Source organism: Centruroides sculpturatus, unplaced genomic scaffold (assembly GCF_000671375.1).
Source record: "Centruroides sculpturatus isolate CEXI.00-Female unplaced genomic scaffold, Cexi_2.0 scaffold680, whole genome shotgun sequence".
Classification (NCBI taxonomy): Eukaryota; Metazoa; Arthropoda; class Arachnida; order Scorpiones; family Buthidae; genus Centruroides; species Centruroides sculpturatus.
Window position 1 is genome coordinate 284,031 of NW_019384843.1, and position 25,245 is coordinate 309,275.

The 25,245-nt window shown below is 26.8% G+C and overlaps 1 protein-coding gene across 1 annotated transcript in view; it reads right to left on the reverse strand.

Annotated features, from left to right (window-relative positions):
• Position 1: 1 nt before the first annotated feature.
• LOC111630348 (tubulin epsilon chain-like) overlaps positions 2 to 25,245 on the reverse strand; it is a 27,958-nt gene continuing 2,714 nt past the window's right edge. The window contains exons 2-12 of the mRNA XM_023374440.1: positions 25,095 to 25,174; positions 21,124 to 21,228; positions 20,918 to 21,033; positions 20,700 to 20,821; positions 19,253 to 19,319; positions 16,444 to 16,564; positions 16,162 to 16,355; positions 13,512 to 13,652; positions 13,058 to 13,198; positions 8,256 to 8,430; positions 2 to 3,568 (exon numbers count right to left, since the gene is read on the reverse strand). Coding sequence (XP_023230208.1) covers positions 3,410 to 3,568; positions 8,256 to 8,430; positions 13,058 to 13,198; positions 13,512 to 13,652; positions 16,162 to 16,355; positions 16,444 to 16,564; positions 19,253 to 19,319; positions 20,700 to 20,821; positions 20,918 to 21,033; positions 21,124 to 21,228; positions 25,095 to 25,174 — 1,421 coding nt within the window. The 3' untranslated portion in view covers positions 2 to 3,409. The remainder of the gene's footprint in view (positions 3,569 to 8,255; positions 8,431 to 13,057; positions 13,199 to 13,511; positions 13,653 to 16,161; positions 16,356 to 16,443; positions 16,565 to 19,252; positions 19,320 to 20,699; positions 20,822 to 20,917; positions 21,034 to 21,123; positions 21,229 to 25,094; positions 25,175 to 25,245) is intronic.

Sequence of the window (25,245 nt, forward strand, 5' to 3'; positions counted from 1 at the left end):
TTTCTCGATAATATTAATGTCATTAATTAGATTCTTTTTGTAACTTGTTGCATATTATAACAATATTGTGGTTTGAATATTTCATTAAAATAAGTTTTTTGTTGTTGAATTTATTTTGTAAATTATTTTAAAATTGTTTTAGATCGTTCTTCATTTTAGAATATCACAAAAGGGTTATAAATAGTAATGGATTGATTTTCAAACCAAATCGGAGATGTAATCAAATTGTCTAAATCGCCGATAACCAAGCAATTGTTCTTGAATGTTTTCGGGAATTCTATAAAATTGATGATAATATTTTTATTATAAATACATTCTAATGAATTCTGTGTATTTAATTTTGTCAAGAATCAAAGATATAAGTTGAAATTCTCTTTAGTCAAAAAATATTTATCTGTAATGAATAGACAGGTCATTCACCCTCTATTCAGGTGGCAAAGACACCAACTGCTTTCAAGACTTGGATTCAAGTTGAAATTTCCATAGCTGGATTTTTCCCAAATTTATTAGGTATCATCTTTACCCATCCATCCAAACCAGTGAAGGATGTGGAAAAGTTCTGTGTCAAAATGTCTTATTTTTTATAATTTAATTGATTATTCATAATCAATATTTTATTTAATTTTTTATTTATATTTTAAATTGATCATTTTTATACTGTAGATCAGCCTAGTTTGAATGAGCTTTTTTAAGTTTACTGAAATGTGCTGAGTCACACAAATGAGTTTTTCATTAAGGATTGATTCCACTTATGCACTAAAGAAGCTCAATATATGCAGAACAGTTAACTATCTGAAACATGGATTGCCGTATTGACTCCACTTATAGTGTATATCAGGTGTGGCCAAACTTTTATCCCTTAGGGGCTACTTTTTTGGTAAAATATAGTCTGTGGACGACTATGAATATGGGCAAACAATTTTAGGATTTTTATATGCGCATGCGTTAACATTCATTTGCATTGTTCATCAGGATAAATACAAACAGTATGGCTACAGTACATTGCACAGATAGTCTATTATTGTAAGAATAAATTATCGAATTAAGATTTTTAAACATTAATTTAAGCGAAAGCAAATTGTTCAACTTTAGCTTCACGGGCTACTTTCAAAACCTTTACGGTCGACCGCGGTCTACGTGTTGGCCATCCCTGGTGTATATTGTTTCATAGTTTCCAGAGTTTAAAAAACACTGCATTCATCATTTATATAAACAAGTGTTGTTTTACAAGCAATTTTAATTAGTTTTTCTTTTATTCAAAACCATCTAACAAAGACTAAACTTAGACATCTTAGAGAATATCCTTTTGAATGGTTGTGTTTTCTATGAAAAAGCAGTGTCTGATCATTTTAATGCAAGTAATAGTCTGAATTCATACAATTTTTCTGGAGGAGATTTTTAAAATTTAAGAAGATAACTGCTTTGCATTAATGTGAAGAGTCTAAAATTTGAGAGAGAAATTTGTCATATTACTGGAAACTGTTGTAAAACTTCCAAAGAAAAATAAAAATCTTTTTAAGAATGTTTTACCTAGAGATGGATGCACATGTGGTGCAGAAGTAAAAAGTGGCATTGCAAAACGCATCTTTGCCACAAGATGCTGTAGCCATGTGTGTGAGTGACGAGCAGAAAGCAGTTTTTCTCTCAGTGCATGCACTTGGCATTCTGGACAAAGAATGTGAGAGATGCAAACATGACTTTTACCTTATGTATTTTGTTTTACTTACCGAGATGTTAACAAAAGAAAAAGTGCATGATAAACATTTACAATTGATTTTTCTCAAAATATATTTCCATATAAGATTTTCTTATGCTTATATTTATCTCTCTCTCTCTCTCACTAAACCTATATTGTAATTTTAAACCCTTATTAAAATAAATTTCTTCTAATATAATGATCCTTATTCAGAAACCTTTCTGTGTATTGAAAGTAGTATTCAAACCTGCCATTAAATAAATACATGTGTTGCACACTTTCTGTGTGTACTTGCACAATAAACATAATTACCAAGATGAGCTGCAATTGGTTGTAGAAAAGGTCTCTATTAACAAGCTGCAAAAGTTTGGACCTCACTCTACTTTTGCAACATGAAAAAAACGACAACATTTTGAGCTTGCCACTTTTCCATTACAACTGCACATATACAAGTTAATACATTAATTATTTTTAAGAGAAATTTATTCATTTTTAAGACTATTGTAGCAAAAAGATTGATATGATGGTTAGCCAGGTTTTAATATCATTTTCTGCTACAATAATCCTAAGTAACAAATTAAGGCTCATTCCCTGACTGCCCTTAGCAGGTTGATCCTGGCATTTTGAATTGCAATTTAAGCAATACTATGTCGACAATATTAGTTTTATATATTTTGTTAAACTACTATATTAATTAAAATGTAAAATGTGTGTTACAATTGTTTCAACAAATAATTCTGAACTGCTTATTTAATTATTTTAATTTCATTTATTTCTATATATGCAATAAAGCGCATTATTACATTTAAGAGAGCTGCTTGATTTGGCAAAGATCACTTGAGAATTGGAACAATAAATAAATAAACATTTTGTATGTGTAAATTAAACAACATTATGCAACATCAACATAAAATTTCAACATGGATTTCAATCCACTTTCACATAACCATAAACATATATGTATATAATAACGAGCATAACTTAAAAAATCATTTACAAAACAAATTGAGTATTGTCAACGTAACAATTTATCACTTTACACAATAACGAACAGTAATATCCTTTCTTTGTTTAAGAAGATTGTCAAATTGATAAAGAACACATTAATCGAAATGCCGAACTGATGGCATTTTCTCTCTGTGCAATACACAGAGAGCAAGTTTTACTCTAATATCATTCGAAACCTGGAACTTTAATAGGTCGATATGACAATTAGTTTTCGTTTACGGAGACTTTTTGGTCCAAATATCAAACGTGATTTAAAATAACAATTGTAGCTTGATAGGAAAAAATGTTTAAAAAATACTAAAATCTACTTATCTGCATATATTATTAGTTTCTAATTTCAAAATGTTACTTTCCTCCCTTTTAGAGGATAGCTGAAGTTTTTGTGTATAAATACAATATAGTTATAGTATACAACAGATGCAATTTTGTGTTTGTTTGATATGCAATTAACTTCTTCGACTGCAATCTGTATAATATCAATATAATAATAATAGACCAATTTCTTATTATTCAGTCCACTTTGCGAATGACTGACTAAAATAAAAATAAAATCTAACTTTTTGGTACATTGTCATATTCTTTGTTACTTAAAGAACATTTATGGCATTTAAACTAATTGTACTAAAAAAAATAGTGTGTTTTCACAAACACAATTTACCCTGTTCAATATGTGTTTGGACAAGTATGCTTCTTCCCGAAAGAAAATCATACTAATACTTTTAGTCTCGGCGGCGGTGGCGGATTTTCATAAACCAGATCTTCGACTGCTTTGTATTCGCTGATCAGATTTGTCACACTCAGGATTGCTTCCTGAAAGTCATCTACTCCCATCCCGTCGACTTGCAAGAAATGATGAAGATGGGCCTAAAACAAACAATTTAACATAAATTTTAAATATTTTACTAGTCAAAAACACTGGAATAATAATTTCATAGTATTTGATTAGTTATAAAGTTTGTGTGGGAAAAAAAAAGTTTTCCTTGCATTTTAAATAATTATTCAGACATATTCAATGTCTTGAATAAATTAGAAAGGAACAAAATTCGTTTACATGTGCACATTGGCACTTATTCAACACTCAATTTAATCCATCCAATACAGGAATCTAGCACAAAAAAAAAAACATGAAATTATTGGAGTATATAGATGTGTGCCATCAAATTTGATGGTATATTTCTTAGTAAAATTTTTATGTCATGTACACAAGTATAGAAACAAAATAAACAGATCAAAAGAGATTGTAGATAAACATGAATATGCCATTCTTCATGATTACATCTGTTCTCACATTGTTCTGAGGAAGTTAACAAACAAGCAACATGAGGAATGTGTGCTCATCAGTAGAGAACTGATTGACAGTTGATCCAGATATATAAACAATGATTATTGATGATGAAATCTGGTATTTTTTGTAATTCTGCAAAGCAAACCTGTCACCCTGATGCCACCTAGAAATTGGCCTTCATCATCAAGGCAGAAAAAATTTTACCTCAACTGTTCCTAGGGAAGATTAAAAGAAAAAACCCAAAAGCATTATGTGAAAGGCCTGACACATTGAGTTTGTTCCTGATAACACCTGTTAACAGTCTTACATTGACATTCCTGTTTAAATCCATAATGCAATTAGAAGAAAACATCCCCATCTCTGGCAAGCAAGATGTCTGTTTTTCATTGCAATAATGCCTTGATGCATCACTTGCAGTTAGTGAATATCTGACAAAACACCATGTGAGAAATTGGACTTCAATGTAAACAATTTAACATTGTATCAGCTTTCACACCTTGGAGTAAGTCATTTGTTAAGTTCTCAGCAGCAGTAAAAGCGATGCTTTCTCATAACATCCCAACCTACTATCTCAATTTCTCCAAAAACTGCAAGTTTAGGCAGTCGTCGCCAGTCCCTCAACAGAATATCATCCCTAATTTAGTGCCAACGGATATACCTAGTTCTTGCAGATACTTCAGTTCAATGAATACTTTCTTATCTACGGGTACACATTTTGAAAACTAACTCTATCTCAGGGGACTAAGATACATTGCTACACAATCAAGAACACCTCCCACGAACAAGCATCAGACTATTTCAAACATCACCACCCCAAGGTATTTATTGCCACATGAATCTCATGTAAACATTCTCTCTCACAACCACTTTCATTTAAAGATCCCTTGAAGTTAAGGCCTAACGAACTGTAACAAAATTGTAAATTGTATCATGTTGTCTATGTAATTAAATTGTTATTAGTTACTTGTTACCCAAGTGATTCACTTCCGGTATGCTGTCTCTCAACCCATCTCCATCCTCCTATGCATGTGGCAACTCTCATGACCGAATCAACACACTGTCTCGGTTTCTATGTCAATTAGGACACAGTGGTGTCAGTCCTGACGAGGCACTAAAGAGTTCCGACCCTCTGGTCACACACCAGATACATTCCTCATTCAGACTTTCATGTTCTAACCAAAACAGAAGCCAGAATGAAAAGTGTTGCACTTTACATTGGTTATACCAAATGGGCTTCAAGACTCACAGAAGTACATAACTGTTGAAAATACTTAAATATAAAACTTTCATTACATTTAATTGTATGACTCTGGAACAATTTTAAACATGAAATGAATATAACTATTCTAATTTGTAATTAGATCTGAAAATGGAGTAGAATAATTTAAAAACATTTAATCTGGTAATAAATCTGGCTTAACTCTGACTTAGGAAAGAATAAAATTTACTTAAGACATACAGTGGTACCTCAGGTTACGAACGCCCCAGCATACGAAATTTTCAGGATACGACATGAAATTCGAACATATTTTTGCTCCACGATACGAACAAAAACTCACCATACAACGTTACATTAGTTCGCATTTTTCATTTGTTTTTCTTACTACAGTTATTTTTTTAAATGTATTACTTGGCTTTAATTTGAGTATGTTTTTCGCATTGGAACGAATTATTTGGTTTTACATGTAATCGTATGGGAAAAGATGATCCACCTTATGACATTTTCATGATACTATCTCAGTTTCGGAACGGATTAATTTCGTATCCTGAGGTACCACTGTATTTTAGTGTATTTTTATCATTAAGATAGCGTTGACTTTTCTTGCTGCTTTTTACCTACCTGGAAAATGATTATTCAGTGTGTTTAAAAAGGACATTTTATTCACAAAGTCACTCTGCATAAGAGTGAATTAAAAAATATTAATGACAAATTCAATGATTGATGAATTTGATTGAATGAGGCAACATATCATATCCATAAAGTCCAGACTTTTATTAATATTAATAAAAGAGGTTAACTGAATCACCTTTTAGACCAAATATTTTTTAATCAGACTGAGTTGATGGAACAGTGACCATAAATTTCTTTTAAAATGAGAAGAAATGTTGCAAACAATAACTTTAAAATTTTTAAAAAGAAAACATTTTCCTTATTTAATAAAAAGTTTGAATCATGTCTTCATAATATTTTAAATGTTGGTAAAACAAAACTGTAACTGTAGTACATCAATCTTAGCCTAAAATACAATACATGATGATAATTTCAGACTTAAGACTAAATATTTTTAATATTGATCTTTGAAAAGTTTCTAAAACTTGCATGTAAAGTCTAACTTAGACAATTTATATAGCACAATATTCTAATTTTGTGTAACTCATTATTTTTAAAAGTTATTGATAACGTGTGTAGAATATATTTTTAGATTAACAATATTAAAAGATTACTACTTTCATAATAATATATGTCTTTATATATATAAATATACCAATATGTAGGTCACATATGTATATTGAGATATTCAGGCATGTTAAGAATAATTTGTTACATTAGAACATTCGTTGCTTTTATAACCGAATTATAGAATTACATACTGAAAACTCTGACAACCTATATAATAAAATTTTGAATTGCAAACTATCACATTATTTGAAAGTTGTTTGAAAAATGAATAAGTAATTTACTGGCTAATGTACTGGCAATGCTCAGGTTATCTTAAGAAAACATCAAACAAGTTTAACAAAACCACAGTTTTTAAATGTTAGTATGTGTGGGAGTTGGCAACTATATACATTTGAATAATTGCTTCTGTCACAGTGTCATGAATTTTGTTATTTTTCTTTTTATTCTCTTTAACTCTGTTAACCTATCTTTTATTATTTATAATCTGCTAAACAATGATGTCATCAATGCATTGTGCATCTACAGAGATAATCATAAAGAAGAAAACATAAAGAAACAAGATTTTATTGGAAATATGATGTGGAAACTAATGAAACTTTAAATTCTAAACTGCTCTACCAGATATTCCATCTGAAATATGAAGAAATTCAAAACACTATTCACTAGAACAACATGATGTTATGTGGTAAAACTTGCAATAAATCAACAAGAAAAAGGTATAGCAAAGGTAGAAAATGGCAACAGTGAGCATTTGAGTACAGTTTGCAATAATTATTTACAATAAAAGCAAAATTCAAGCTGTAACAAATTTTGTTTCATTAATATTTAAAAAATACAAAAGTATTTCTGTTTACATTTATTGAATATATGTATAAATTTTTTTTTGGTTTTTGCAATAAAAAGTTATATCCAAAATCAGCACAAATTACATTGTGATTACAATAAACAAAATGAAATGACTAAACACTTTAAACAATTCATATAAGCAGGTAAATAATAATAAATATTAATGACTAAGTAAGAAAATAGTTTATTCATATTTCATGTAGTGCTCCTACTATGTTTTGAGGTTTACAAATTAGGAAAAGTAGGACAAATTTAAAATAGCCAAAATCACCATTAAAGACAACTCTCAATAAAGTAGTCTACAGTATATTGATAAAATATCTGTTCATTAGCAAGAAAAGAAAAGAAATAAAACTGAGGTATATACTAAATTAATTCTCTTTTTTTAATGTGAACATTTTCTATAAAAAAAACTGTCACTCATTCATTACTAGAATAATAATCCTGAAAATGTTATGGCCTTTATTTTTCAATAACATTTACAGTTACTGAATATGTGAAAAAAAGCCTTTAAAAAATACTATATATTGTGAAAAATGTTAATTTTAATATCAGATTAAAAACTTTATGATTATGGTAAAAAGCAAATGCCAAATATTGTTTTAACTTTTTTAGTATCAGATCCTTTAAATATATAGTCTGAATTGTTTCTATTCAGCACTTTTTTGAAACTTTAAATATCAATCAAGTTGAAATTATAAAAAAAATCTACAAACCTATTCTTATTTTATGTGGAGAACTCCCTGTGATGTATAAACATAGGAAGGAATAGCAGAGCTAAGAATATGTATTATATATGCTTTATTTAGAAAAAACTGATTCTGTATTATCACTTAATTAAAGACAAAAAGCAGGAAAATTAGGGCACTTTTTAATAAAGTAGGAAAGGTAGGATGAATATGAAACCTGATATTCATGAATGAAAAGCATGATGATGATTACTTAAGTTAGCTAAAGAAATTATTTTATCATCTAATTGTAACAGTGTGTACTGTACATAATATAATTATAAGACCTACCTTTTTTCTGTACATCTGCATAAACCTCTTTTTTACATTAATAAAAGAAGAATTAATACATGTATTGTTTGATAAGGTCAGAAGAGAATAGGGATGACCAACAGGAGGAACTGAACATAAGCCCGTTTTCCATCGGTCATTATTCCATGGCACAAATACCAATCCATTCTCCAGTCTAAAAATTAAAAAATATATTTTTATTCATTTAGCAGTGTAAGCATAAACTTTTTTAACTTAAAAAATTTATAGCACTTTCAGACTACATATTCATCACTACAAATCAACAACTCATAATAATACATAATGTACGCTAATAATGTGTACACAATCTGAAAGTACGCTTAAGACCTCAAAAAAAACCTTTAAAAAATAATAAAAATGAAATTCAATCTTTAACATAAATAATCATTATTCATAACCAAAATTGAAATATTTAAAATAAAAGTAATAATTTGTAAAATATTATTATTAAGTATTTCTCCTTACATTGAACAAAATTTTATAAAATAATGTTTTACTTCATATACTCTTACATAGCAATTTGACTTTAAAAGTGAATACATGATTATTGAGTATATATGTGGGGTTTTAGACGAGTAACATTCGTAAACTGTTAAGACAAAAAATTTATGAGGGGTTGCGTGGGAGACGAGGAGAATGAGGGAGAGAGACAAGGAGAGAAGTGAAAAAGACGACAGCTGGTGACGAAGCGAAAGTGAGAAAGGACAAAAAGACATTACGAAGGTGAGAATATTATCATTCTATCAAGACGGTTACGAATGCTGGATTAGATTGTTGTCATTTCTATTTCTCTATCTCAATAACTATCCCTACATATATAACTTAAAAACATAAAAAGCTGATTAAATCATTCAAGTCTTACTATAGCAGATCTCAAAATCATCATCTACTTACAATAAGAAAATTTTTAAAATGTTACAAAAGAAAAAATTTCTTTATAATAAAAATAGAACAATTTTCTGCTAATTTTGGATTAATTTTATTAATTTTAATTATAAATTGTTCATATATTTCTAATGGCATCTATTGGCAACAAGTATATAATGATCCTTATTCAGAAACCTTTCTGTGTATTGAAAGTAGTATTCAAACCTGCCATTAAATAAATACATGTGTTGCACACTTTCTGTGTGTACTTGCACAATAAACATAATTACCAAGATGAGCTGCAATTGGTTGTAGAAAAGGTCTCTATTAACAAGCTGCAAAAGTTTGGACCTCACTCTACTTTTGCAACATGAAAAAAACGACAACATTTTGAGCTTGCCACTTTTCCATTNATGTATTTAAACTATTTTATTTAGGATTTTGAATTTTGTTAAAGATAGGATTTCCTAACTCCTTACTAGCATTAAGATATGTATGAGGTAAAATAAAATGTTTATCACTGATCAACTGCCCTTTCAATGGATCTTTTCTCCAAAGAATACATGAAAACTTATACATTATCATAAGTTTTCGATGTTAAAGATTAACATAATTGACTCAGAGGAATTTTCTGCATTACTACTAGTGAAAATATCAAGACATTCGAGACAACATTTACCTTAGAACATGGTAAATGTTGTACTATATGATAAATACTTCAGTAGTGTTTAATCTTATAGATAATTTATTGTCTCGGCTTGCAAGTGTTTAATAACTTTGATGGATATAAATAAAGTTATGAACTTAAATCATAGTTGGTCTTAGCTTTCGTGCATGTCTCCCCGGGGCGCGATTTACGTTCTCTGGGTAATGCGAGACTTTGTATTAGAGACGTGTAAAAAATAGTATATTATAACTTTATTTCTGTTACTAATTAAGAATTTATAATAAAATATTTCTTGAAAAGCCAACATTATCTCGCTTAAAATCCACTATTAGTTTTATATTTATTTTTCGGGAATTTGTTACTTATTTCGTGTTATTTTCGAGCTTTTATTTAAATTCTGTATTTAATAGAACATTGCTCTGAAGCGGCCATTATAATAATATGTCATTCGGAACAATTTTTATTTTTTTATTTTTTCGAGAATTGAGTCTTTTTTTTAATATGGTTTTAATAAAAATGTACCAAACTAAATTTAAATCTATAATTACATTTTTTGTTGAAAATTCCTAATGTAGATTCAAATATTTTTATATTGATGAATGGAGGTAGATAGGTTTACTTTCATAATGGCTTAATTTGTATTTAAAGTATGCCAAAAATACACGAGATAATCTTTCATGAGGATACCAGAGCGCGTTTTAACAATTCAGAGGGAAGACAGCGAAGAAAGGTAAGATTTACTGCATTAGAGGCATTATAATTTTTACAAAGTTTATCCAAACTTATTCACTCCATATGAATATAAAGCCTAATTACTTCGAAAATTAATTTTAATTATAAATTGGATTTGTAAATCTACATCTATCTTTATTTTTGTCTATATTAAGTTAAACCATTTCTGCAATGTAAGCTGAGGAGTGCTGATTTGACATAATGAGTTTTTAAATCTAAACTCTTGAAATAATAATAATAATGGATCTGTCATATATAAGGAACTTGTACAATAATTATTGATGAAATAAATACATTCAAATCAAAACCAAAGCATTTATTTTTTCAACAATCTTAATCACTAAAAGAACTCCAAGTATTTAATAAATTAGATATCAATAATTAAAGATACTACCCCTGAATATGGAACAACAAAAGAATTAAAATTAAATTTAATGTATACAAATTATTCAAAAAACTATCAAGAAATAATCATCCAACCATAAGCCAAATTAATCGGGCATAAATATACTACAAATGTTAATTAGAAATTGCATGATTAGAACAACAAGAGATAGACGTTAAGTGCCATCTCTTAATGAAAATAGTAACTATAATTTAATTTTAAATTTAGAATAGTCTGGAAGAAAAGAATCAGCCCAGAGCAGAAGTTGAATCCGCAACTCCGTTTACCATGCAATGTGCTGACCAGTTACGCCACCTACACCTCCAAGCAAGTCCTCCCTTCAAGATACAACATTTAATTCTAACATTCTTTGATTGTTTTCAATTTTTTATGTTAGAGTTTTTTCCACAGATCTAACAGTTATATTCTATTTAAAATTTATAATATTAAATCTAATTTAATGTTATAAATTTAAAAAGTGTAAAAAATATAATCATTGAAGATATATACAGAACAAAAAACTTTCACAATCTTCTTAAATGTCCTTTCACAATCACTGGTACACAATCAACATTAACAGAGTCAACCTCCTTTTATAAGCAGGGAGCCTATAAGAGAAGGTCAACTCTACGAAAATTGCAAATGTTTTTCAGTAAAATTGCACTTAGGTAGTCACTATGGCAGCACTTCCTGTCACCATCTTATTTGTGAACACAATGTCTACAAACAAGATGGCAACCAGTGCAGCTACTTACTACACCAGCATTTAAAGAAAAACATCTTTCACTCATCATTGTCATATTTCTACTGATAATTCCTTTTCTCTGATTTATTCGGTAAAAAACATGGTTCGGATGTTTCTTTCGTAACTTCATCCTTTTCCATTATAGAAACTTTCCACATTCTTAACATATACATTTACATTCTTCCTCTTATGATTTTCGGATTTACTGATACTTTCGGGGCCGAAAGTACAATATCTGGCTCTTTCCAAACTAAAACACATTCTACTCCTGGATATAACTTACTCGTATGCTGAACAAACAGGTCAAACTGTTCTCCTAGTTTTTTACTTTTGCTCACAACAATCTCATCAATTTCGACAACCTTTTCAGGTCCATCCAATTTTCATTCTGGTAAAATTAGACTATGAAACAATCGTAATGTGTCATATGAAATTTGCCCAGTCAACAGCTGTTCGACTAGTCATGCCCACAGCCAAACAGGTAAAGCTGAACATACATTCTATGCCAATTACATGCCAAATAAACAAAAAAATAGTTCACTAAGAAATTCTCCCAAATTTACGTTTGAAAATTACTTCAAATGATGAACTGTTCCTCTTGCATTTATGACATCTAAAAGAAACAGAATCATGATCCTTTCAATAATTTAATTTACGATGACCATAACATTTCAAACAATCTGCATCTGCAGGTTGCATTCCAAACTTTATGACAAACATACCAACTGATGAAATTCTCTTGTCAAAATTAAATTCAGGATATTCCAATACTAAAAACTGAAAAAAATCCCTTAAAGTACACTTTTACCAAGAAAATTGTTGATATTTTCGAAAGTCCGCCATTACAACAATAAACAACAAAGTATCAAATGTAAACTTCGAAAAAAATGATTCCAACAACAATATATAACTTTTTGAACCTGAATAATTAAATTACTCTTAACAAAGTTATAAAATGTTAGGAAATTAATCTAGAACTGAAATAATGTTAGAAATCTTGTAAACTAAAGACAATGACATCTAGATTAACTTTCAAAGCATGCATGTTGTTGAGATTCTGGAAGTGCTGCCATAGGGTCTACCTAGATACACTTTTATCTGTTTTTCTTTTTACATGTCTTCAATGATGTATATTTTTTACATGTTTTTAAATATATATTTTATCCTGAATTTTTAGGAAATTTTTTTCTTTGCAATGAACATTATATTAATTTTTTACCAAATTATAAGATCACCTGATGAAAAACCATATATTTAAAAATAAAATAGTTATATATATTTAAAGAGTTTTGTATTTTTTTTCTTACATGCTCCATTTATCTTGTTTTATAACTCTATTTAATATTAATGTCTGGCTTAAATTAGATATACATAGACAGATTTACCTATCAATATTTCTTCGGATATCTGATATTTGCACTTGTCCTCTAACTAGAAGTGCACATGTCAAATAAACGCCACTACGAGGGTCTGTTTTCAACAAATGATGATGCTGAGAGAAAGCTTCAGTAAACATTTGATCCAATCTGAAAGATTTAATTAAAAATTTTAATATTTTAAATCCTTATCCTAATATCTAAATTGTCTAAGTCTGCTTTAATAATTTAAGAAAAGTTAATAAATTTCCAACACTCATTAAGAAAGAAATTACACAAAATTATTATTCATTTTCATTAAAGTTCAGTTTAAAAAAAATTATAGTAATTCATGAGTCTCATTAAAAGAAATCTTTTATGAAATATTAATATAAATTTACATTAAACATAAAGAAAAGTTATTTGCATATAAGGTCAACAATATTATATATAATATAAAATTTAAATGATACTTTAAATATACCTTCGACTTGGAATATTCGCATCAATTAATGCATATAAAGGTGTAAGACTAGATACAAGATAATGCATTCGAGGATATGGTATTAGATTCATGACTATTTCTTGTAAATCGACATTAAGACTACCTGAAAATCTTGAAGAACTGTCAAATTCCAAAATATTAAAACATTATAAAAGTATAGTTTTATTAATGTAAATTTATATCTATAAAAGTTATTAATCTCACTTACTGACTAGTACAAAATATCCATTCTAACTTATATCAACATATATCACATTTACATTCTATTATTATGTATAATATACAGTGGTGCAATTGTGCATTGTCATTTTTCTGATCTATTAATTTTATACTAAATTAATATTTTCAGTGTAATATGAAATTAAAAACAAAATAATTTAAATTTGAAAAAAAGTTAAAAGTTGAAAATATTTATTAATCTGGACTGACTTTCAATATAGTTGAACCTCAGTTTTTGAACTTAATTCGTTGTTCAAAAACCAATTTGTTCTCAAACCAAAACAAATTTTCCCATATGAAACAATATAAAATGGATTAATCTGTTTCCAACCCCAAACAAAGCCTTTTTTTTTCTACTTTTTTAGGTGTATTTCATGCATAAAAAGTCTACAAATGAAATATAATATTATATATATTATATTATATTAATAAATTTTTGTTATTTAATTTGAGTTAAGCACCTTTAAACATAGATTTGTGGATGTCATTTATATTATGTGAATGTCAATTAATGTGATTTTTATTAATTAATTTGATTTAAATTGAATTGTGATGCATACCAAAAAATAGGATTAGTATCTTACCCGCATGTGCATTGAAATCTAACTTAAATAACAATGTCATCACTGGTATGTGTTGTGCTATGAGGCGATCTGGGCACCACTAACTTCTGAATTGGTAGTCCTATCGTTAATTGGTTGGGCCATCAACTTTCTTTAACACAAGAAGTATACAGAGTTGATCACCTGTATCTCTCTAATCTGTGGCCAGCTCTTGCTGAGTAGCTTGTTCGGCAACCGAGTTATCATACAACAACTGAGGCAAATATGGCATTCACAATTTTGTTCGTAAACCAAACTGTTCGAAAAGCAAGGCATTCAAAACCTCAGGTTTGACTGTATTTCTTTACAGAAAATCTCCTATCTAACAACTGAGAAAATGTTAAATACAATAAAAAATGCAATTTATTTTTCACATATATTTCCTTTAAATAAAAATGTATTAAAAAAATAAAATTTGCAAATGTGTAAAATGAATTCTAAATGAAATAATTATTTATAAACTTTTCCTCTAAAATAAGTTTTTTACACTAATTTATACAATAATAATAGTTGCATAATTTTAATAATTAGTAACATTGTTTTAGTCACATTCCTGAGTTTTAGTTTTAGACCAAATAGTTAATATATATTTAGTAAATTTAGTAATTAGTATAATCAGTAAATGTAAATTTTTCAAGAAAAATATAATTTTGTGAGCCGCGGATTTTTACGGGACTCTTAATATCAAAATTTAATGTCAATTGTTTTCAAAATGTAAACATCTTCGTTAGAAAAAACGGAGAGGTAGAAATTAGATCAGAGGTCGCCGGTTATAGTAGCAAGTCAGTGGGAAAGTTGACACACATCAGTCAAGAATGCACTGTCATCGTCAACTAAAGTCGATCACGTATTAGATTTCCCATGACAATGATATAAAAGGTGCGAGCCACCGGAAGCTCGAGAGTTTTCACACGGAAGTTATAATTGTCTTAGTGATTCTCCGTCTCCCGCACCTCCATGAAACGGACTCAACCTAGTCTCCGGAGAAGACAACGGTAGAAGACATCGACAACATCCAACACTTCCATAAAGAACTGTCATCACCTCATATAGGACTCCTCCAACTTTAGAGGTAATTATCATAGGGCTGCAAACTCTCTCTCTCTCGTAACGGAAGTAGGCATAGCTGTCATAGAATAGACTAAACAGTTGTCAATCATAGACTTTGTAATCTTATGTTAATCGCATCTAGCCTACATAACCTAGAGATATATGCATTTAAACTCTGTGTAGCCTCCTGTATTTTAGTGTTAGCTGTATAATAAATGCTTTGTTATTTTGTTAAACCTGTCTCCTGTCTCTGGAAGGACGCCTGCCAACTTGCTTACCTCCCTTGCCACTCGATAATAGCCATCCAAACGACAACGTGAGCAAGTTTTACCAACTTGACGTGTAAGTGGCAATTAGGGAATTGACCCTGTGCCCTCGTAATCTCACAATTTTCCTACTTATGAAATTAAAGAATTCAATAGATAACATTCTATTAAAAATAATTCTACATTAATTAAATAAAAATGTAAAACACCAAACATAAAAGGGAAGTAATTTTTAAAAATTTAACAATTTTTTATAATGATATATATTAATGATTTAAATATTAACATCTTTTGTTTGTTTATATAATAAATGAATATTTATTTTTATTCTTACACAGTGTTTATATTATCAAGCAAATTACCAATATATTATAATTTTAATATGTAGCAAAGTACAAATAAATTTTACATCAGACTATTGTTATTTTATATATAATATTTAACAGAATTCAATATAAAATGTTTAATAAAATTAATTTTTTAAAAATTTACCTTGTTAGATTTAATAAGAGATTTGCCACTATATTATTCATGTGATCAAATATTTGTTTATTTCTTCTTGTGGTAGTTCCAACTGATGATGTAATAACACTTTCCGGTTGTATACTTAAACCAGTAGATTTTTCTATTCTGGTTTTCTTCTGAGGTATTGCTTTGCTAACTTGATTACATATATCAATTAAGGCCTATAAATGATTGATGTTTACATATTTTATTCTTTATATTAATAATAATACACTTTTTAAAAATTAAAAACCAATAAATAACGCTTACTTCATTTTCTATTGGAAGAACACAATCAGCATACTCTGTTAATTGATGAACTGCTAATAAAGTATTGTATGGAGATGTTATAACATCATCATCTGTAGATGGAAATATTGTACTTACAAACCTGTAATATATATTTTAATAATTATTTCAGCCTTTATCAATATATCTCTCGTTGAAATCTTGATTAAAATTTAAAAAGTTTAACATTAAATTCAAGCTAATTTAATACTAATTTTATAAAAAGCTAAATGCTTTTAAATTATTTTAAAATTTCATAAAATATAAATTTATGAGCATTGACAATTGAAAATTAAATTGCTATTAAAAAAAAGGTTACATATTTCATTACATGCAATATATTTTTTTACACAGAAATTTAGCATATGTTTTTAAAATTAAAGTACAATTATATTGCAAATCAGTTCAGATTTCTTAACTGGTTTATCTAGTTTTCTTATAATTCAAAAACAATTTTACTTTTTTATAACACAATAAATGAGCAATTATTTATTGTGAAGTCACAATGCTGAGCTGCAATTTTTTGTCCAATGTTCTCAATATTAGTAGTGTCTTGCCCCTGCACATCATACTTTTCCTGTTAACAATGAAGTCATGCCAGTAATGTATTTAACTCTGTTCAGAAGAAAATTTTTAAATTGAAATAACATAACTTCCAGTCCAAAATGGAAGTTCGTATATAGTTAACTGGGGCCTCCTAGCTCTAAACATTCTAAATCCAGTCTTGACTTTCATGTCTAACACTGTTCTCAAGATTAAGGACAGACAAACATGAACAATAGTAGGAATTTATAGGTCTATAATTTTTTAAATTTCAGCCCAATGAAGGTAATGATTTACTAAGATAATTTGATTATGTAGATCAAGTTACAAAACCAATATTCATCAATTTCAGATATTTTGTTCATGTTGACTTTACTTTGAAAGTTTTGATATGTAATTAAATTTGTCGGTATTTTATATTCTTCTTAGTAAAATATACAGAATTAATCTCATTAAATCTAGTTAAACATATTGACTTTTATTTAAGAGTTTACTTCTTGATATATTTCAGATATTATTATATATTCTAGACTTTTGATTTATATAAAATAAGTTAAAATAGTTTATCATTGGCAAATTAAATCATAAATATTTCCAGGATATTTCACAAACATTTGTTAATAAATAAGTTAAGAAAAGATTCCAAAATAAATAAAAAATTAGATATTTATTATTAATAATGACAACACATTTAAAGAGTTGTTAATAACTCAGCACTCAAACAGACTACTACTTACTTCCAAAATATGTAGAATCTACATTAATAAATACCTTTATCAACAATAATTAATGTTATCAAAAGCATTTATTATTTTTTTATTTAGAAAATTATATTTTTTGACATAAAATTTATGTATTTTTACTATTTAAATTTAAATTATGTTTCAAAATAATGCTAGTTTATGAATTTTTTTCTTTTTAATTTTAAAATGCTATTGATATTTTCATTAATGTAACATTTGTTCACATAAAATCAATGAAATGTGCTTTAAATACATATTATTTTGAGAATTNGAGTGGAATTAGTCTAGAATCGGTTAATTTTATAGAAGAAAACCTTTCGAACAGCCTTAGTCCGTAAAGTTCCCACCTATCGGGCTGCGATTGGCTCACTCCTACAACGTAATTTTCGGTTAGCGTGGAACGTATCTAAGCGTTATAGGGGGGTCTACTGTATTTGAATAAATGATTTAAACTAGTATAGCATATATGGGGCAAATAATTGGAATGAATAAAGACTTGTATTTTCTTTAATGTCTTTAAGTTTCTTTGGCAGAATATTTAAATAAAAGGAATAAAATGTTCAAAAAATTTATTTTTATAATGTTTATGTTAAAGTATCAATAGTTTAATGTTAATTATAACTAAGATATTATAGGAGAAATAATAAATCAATATAAATATTGATTAGAGATAAACTTTAGAAATGTATCTCAAAATTTTGATTAACATAGTTATATATGAAAAATAAATGTTCTTGTAATTAGCAAATACTTCTAATAGGCAATATTATACATTATACTTTTAAATGAAAAAGGTAAAAATACATTTTTATATAACACTGTTTTTAATTTACTTTAATTGGAAAATTACAAGAACTTGCAAAAACAAAAAAATGCCATATCCAAAAGATGTTAAAATGATTAATAATTTCCTAAATCTAGTGATTAAGTAGATAAAGAATTCCTATAAATTAGGCTGAAATATTAGAAAAAATAAAATAATATCAAATTTAAATCTAGAAAGTTTAACAATTTATTATTTTTTGCAAAAGTGCATAAAAAGATTAAAAAATTCTATTTCTTCCTATAAAATATTCCATATATAAAACTACTTTCAAGTGACTCTTGATTTTTACTTAAATATTTAATAGTTAAAATGACATGCAATCAACAATATGTTACAATGTAAATCAATGGAAACTTTTCATTCATTAAAAAAATAAAAAATATAACAATGTTCCTTTAAAGAAGTCAAATTTTGATATAATAAAATAAGATTAATTAAGTAGTACAAAATTTTTCCTATATTAATGTAATCATCTTCAGATCTTAAATAGGATATTTAATGATTACATTTTTTTGGAATCTAAATATAACTACATTAATAATTGAAAGCATTTGCTCTACTCTAATTTTATTCTTATCATGTATCATATACAATATATGTAATCTAGATAATTTATATGAATATAAAAAAAACATAACCTCAATACAGTAATCATACAGATGGTAACTTTTCAATTTACCTATGAACATCAGGAAAATCGTCAGCTAATATATGTAATATTTTTGTTCCTAGACCCGAGCCTGTACCTGCGAAAACAAAAAATTATTTCACTTTAAAATATATAAATATTTTTAAATCAATCACAATTAAATATTGTTATAATTGTTAATAAATACTGCATAATTTAATAACTAAAAATAATATTATATTCCTAAAAAGTAATAAATTTTTTTTTAAGATATAGTAATAAAGTAAATAAATTGAAGGGTTCCAGTATAAAAGAGGGTAAGTACCACAACAAAAGTTTAGATAAAATGCAAAACTTAAATGTTTTAAGCAGTTTTCTGTTTTGTTTTCTTTAATTAGAATAAAGTACAGTACATGTTATAGTTAAAAAGTAGATATAATAATTAAATTGAAATGCATTAGTTATTAGCATGCATTATAATCTACTAATAGAAATGATACTCACCTTCTTTTACACTCAAACCCGTCAATTGTTAGATGTGAAATTTATGTATTCAAATTTATAAATAAAAGAGTTATAAATTTGTATAAAGATGTATACGACATAAAATTTGAAATTAACCAATACTTTTATTTTATATTAGTACAAAAATATTTATATTATTTATTTTATATTACACTTAATTTTACATTATAATTAAAATATTGATTTTATATTAATATGAAAATATGGTACATTTATCCAAATTTAATATAAATCTTCTTATCCAGTTCAATTAACTGTTTATTCAAACCAACAAATTTGATTTCTAGTTTTGAACTGTTTAATATTCATATGTATTCATTAATATTTGACTTGGAATTATTTTAATTTACTTGCAATTATCAACACAGCTATAATAATCAATTCAATGCAAATTAAATTCGTTCTAATTTTATTCTGTTGAGTTTCTTAAGAATAAGGAATAAAGTTTGGTACAAGGAAAACAGTCAAAAAGATAGCTTTATTTTTAAAAATAAAAAACTGAATGAAAATTCATATATTTGAATGAAAATCCTCAATTTATAATACACAAAAAGTCCTTGACTTGTATGGATTCAAGTTATGTACTGTACATATGCAGTTGCAACACTTCAACTTACAACTTCATTTATTAAGTGCCACTTTGAACATAGATAAATAAAAATTTTTATTTTTTCAAACTTCTCTTTTTATACACAGAACTTGTTTAGTTTTAATTATTCTTTGAAAAGATGTTATTAAAATTATATCATATTTAAGCATTATTTAACTTGTATAGCTTTTGCAACCTATGCAGAAACCTTTGGAATGATTTAATTTCATGAGTCAATGTCTTGTATATTCAAAACAAAATCTAAAAGACAGATTCTATTTTTTTTCTCACAGCAATCATAAAATAGTTACATTTTTCTTCATAAATTAAACAAAATGCAATTATTTAAAAACTAATACTGTAAGAACTCTTTTATATCCTTACCTCCTCCCATGGAATGTAAAAGAAAAAAGCATTGTAAGCAATCACATTTTTCTGCTTCTCTTCGTATTAACTCGGAAATTTTTTCTTCGTATTGACTCCCGTATTCTTTATGACCAACAGCCCTTTATGGATATTTTTAATACTTTTAAAATCAAAATAAGAAATAAATTATCATCATATAATAGAAATATTTAATCATTCAACTTTATTTTTATTACCAATTATTTCCAGATCCCGATACGTCGGTAATAAGTTGTTTATTATCAAATATATGTTTTAAAGGACTTTTCAACAATTCTTTGATAACTCCTTCTTCCATATCAATTAATACTGCCTAAATTATTATAAAATGCAAAATAATAATAATACAATAATTTAAAACATTTTTTAAAAGTAAAAAAAAATTTTATTTAAAAATATTTACTCTTGCTTTTAATGATTGCTGAGAATCTAATGTATTTTCTTCCGCATCAGAAGATTCATCACTTAAGCGAAAAAAGCTCTGTACTGAATTTTCAATGAAGGGAACCTAAGATTATTTTAATAACAACAGATTTGATTTAATATGTTTCATTTGAAAACAATTCTTTAATAATTTAAAATACAATGTGTTAAAAAAATTTACAAATTACCACATAATATACTTAAATTCCAAACTTAAGAATTCTATTGTAAGTGTAAATTACTCAAATAAATTACATTTATTTAATTTCATATTTATGCTTTCCCATCAAAAGATTGTATTCTTAATGAAAGAAGAAACTATCATTATCAATTTTGTATTGAGAATGATCTTATTTATTTAAATGGTTTACTTTCTAGTGATGAAGAAGGAAATTCTGCATATTATTCACACAGTGGAACTAATGTAATAGATTATATAATTGTTTCATTCACAAGATTTATTTGCATATTGTACGTGACATAACAATGTTACCCAAATTGAGCTCTGACCATTTACCAGTTGCAACTTTATTTATGCGTACGATTACAAGATTTTAAAGATAAAGGGTTGTGAATACGTGTTAAATGGATCAATGAAATTAATATTGTATTTTCTGAGGTGCTGGATAATACATTAATCTCTGAATATATAGATAGTCTCTCACTAACAGATATATCAAACTGTTTAATTAAGGTAGTAATTAAAGAACATCACAGAACTTTTCAAAAATTAGAAATGACATGTGGTGTGATAAAAACTGTCTTAAAATGAAGAAGTAAGAATACTTTTTAAGAAAATTAAAACTTCATATACCAGAAAAATTTTTGGATGAAAATGCAATAGCATAGAAGAAAAGTTAATTAACTTCTAATGAAATTAGGTTTTCATCATCATCATCATCATCATTCAAACTCTCCTCACTATTTGCACTGAATGAATTAATTAAAATAAGCAATTCAACATAATAAAACTGATACAGCCCCAGATATTGATCTAAATAAAACAGCATTTTTGGAATGTTTTTCAGAAGTTTCTTGCATTAGCATTGGCTGTATTTAATTATTTAAAAAAAAACAATTAACTTTTTAGAAGGGTAGATCGAATCTTTGATAACTTCAAGTACTTTGGCACTGAAAGCTTGATAAATGACTAGTAGATAATTTATCAAACACCAGTTAAATAAAACGCTTAAGGTTGAATTTCTAAATATGATCTATTGTATGAGCAGGTTGGTTTTCAACCTGGTAATTCCTGTTTAGATCAAATTTTCACTTTTGAATGCTTTTGTGCAAATGAAGTTGCAGAAAAAACAGGAAAGTTGTATGTTATTGGGTTGCAATTTGAAAAAATTGTAGACATAAATTCCCATTTTTGTCTGTCCATCTTTCCTTAATCTCAAGAACAGAGTTAGATAGACAAAGATGATGAGACCAGATATGGAAACCTTAGGGAATGAAGGCTCTGACTAACTATATACAAACTTCTGATGCAAACCAGAAGTCACATTATTTCAATTCAAAAATTTTCCCTAAAAAGGGTTAGATAGATAACAAACACAACTTGACTGCTAAAGAAAAAGTATGATGTAAAGGGGCAAGCTACTATTAAACATGCTTAGCATCAAATAATGATAAATATATTGAGCTTTAGCCATGAAGGAACTATTGAATAAAACCAGTTTTAGTTTTCTGTGCTTAGCTTTATATCTTGGTATTATTAAAAGATATTTGTCTTATATATTAAAATCATAGTTAGAGTAGCATATCCAGCAAGATTGGTCTTTGCTGAATACTAATAAGCATTGTCATTTATATTAAACATTAAACAAAATTTTATGATGGAAGATTATATAGATAAAAATTATGATATTTAAAGAATACTTTTCAGTTAAAATCTGTACAGAATTATAGTTTATAGTAATAAATTTAAAAAGTCTCTATAAGAGATGTGATTCAAAAGTAAATGAATCTTGGAAACATGTATTTATGTATTGTCCTATGTTTAATTATTTAAATTTTAGCCCACAGTTTAATCATTATTATATTATACTAGTATAATACTAGTATACTAGTATTATATTATACTAGTTTTATTGCAAGGTCTATACCACCTGTGTCTAGGAAGCGGAGCAGAATCATGACTCATCACTCTTTTTAATTGTAATCTATAAGAAATGTAAAAGTGAAGTGGGAATAAATTGAAGTGGCATAAAGTTAGTCATAGCAAAAGTATTCTGAGTCATACATTATTATAGTTATAAATTAAAAATAAGGTTAAAAGTCAGTATTTTGCAAGTATACATTTTTCAAAACTCTAAATCATCGTAAAGAAAGCAAAAATAAAAACATATACATATAAGAAATTATAAATAACATTTTTACATTTCTGATTTTCATATTTTCATCACTTTTTTCTAATAACAACATTTTAATTTTGCATAATATACATTTATGATAAAATATTAAATTTTTTTAAGTATAAATAATCTATAGCTATAGTAAAATGTTTTCCTTATTGACAATGAAACACATTATCATGTTTACTGTTGAAATTTTAGGATGCTNAAAATTAATATAAGCAGATTTATTTATTATTTTCAGAATTAAAAACTAAAATTTATTCATTTTACTTCAGTCTTAATATATTTAACAGACAATTTCTTCCTCTATTTTTTTGTTGAAAGAGATTTTTTTTTTATTTTATATTCTGACTAAAGTGGGACAGTTCTTGTTACCTGTGGTTATCATTTTCACTATTCTATGATTAATGTCAACTGTATGAAATGAATATCATAATCAAACTAAGCATTCATTATTGATTATCTTCAGAATAATAAAGGATTATATATGAAATGCACCTCTATGATAATGAATGATGATCACTGAAATTTAATTTAATCTTAATAATTAAGTTAAGTTAATTCATATTCACAATGAACTGATTAGCACTAACTAAATAATTTAATATAAATATGAATATAATTATACCATAATTAAATTATATATTAAAATAATNTGAGCTTTATATAGTATTTTGCATAGAAGAATTGTATACAGAATGCCTAAAAATTCATTTATAGTTTAATAATTCATCAACTTATATAATTGACAAACTTTTCAAAGTATCAGTTGAGCTTCTATTAAATTAATGTAATAAATGTTCTCATAATTCATCTCAATCTAATTTATCACTAATGGATAATTTGTCATATCTTATAAATCTTTACAGGTTCTTTTGTAAGCAATAATTTATCATTCTAAATAGTATTATCCTCCAATATAAAAAAGATTTATATAGATATAACTGAAGAGCAAAGGCCTGTTGTAAAGTTACAAAAGTCTATTTTATAAAATATAACTTTTAAAATAGTAATAATAATAATAAAGTCAATCATTATTATTATTATTATTATTATTATTATATATGCAAATCTTCTCTTACTTCAAGAAGAAAAATTATAAGTCCATTTTATGTTACTTTGCTTTTGTCTTTTGGTATCCCGATAGTCATGAAAATATTTTTTGAAAAAATAAACTATGTACATTTATAACATTGGCATTTTTCTTGCTTCTTGTGATAAAAGAATATTGATAAATTTCACCTGAGATAAAACTAAACTATCATCAAACATATTTGGAAATAAATAATGAATTATTTAAAAGCCGTAAATGTTGACAAAATGACTATATCTCATGATTTATACTCCAATGACTGATTTATAATTTATACTTACCATGATTTTTTACTCTACATGATTTATATTCCTTAATCCTTTTTTATGGTTGAATTATTTAATTATAATACTTCCAATTTAAATAAAATTCTAAATTTTGTTTTAACAAAAATTTACAAAATAATAAATAAGATTATCTTTAAGATTTTAGTTTCCTTTATAAATTATTGAGTATCTATTGCATTTTTAAAACTTTAAAAAACTAATCTTTACTTACTTTATTAGCTTTTACATGTGCATATTCTCTTAATGCAAGGTCCCAAAATCTACATCCAACTTGATTTCCACACTGACCAACTAAAATAAATATATAGATTATAATAAATCCTATGTATTTATAAAAGAAAATATTTTACCTAAAAAAATAA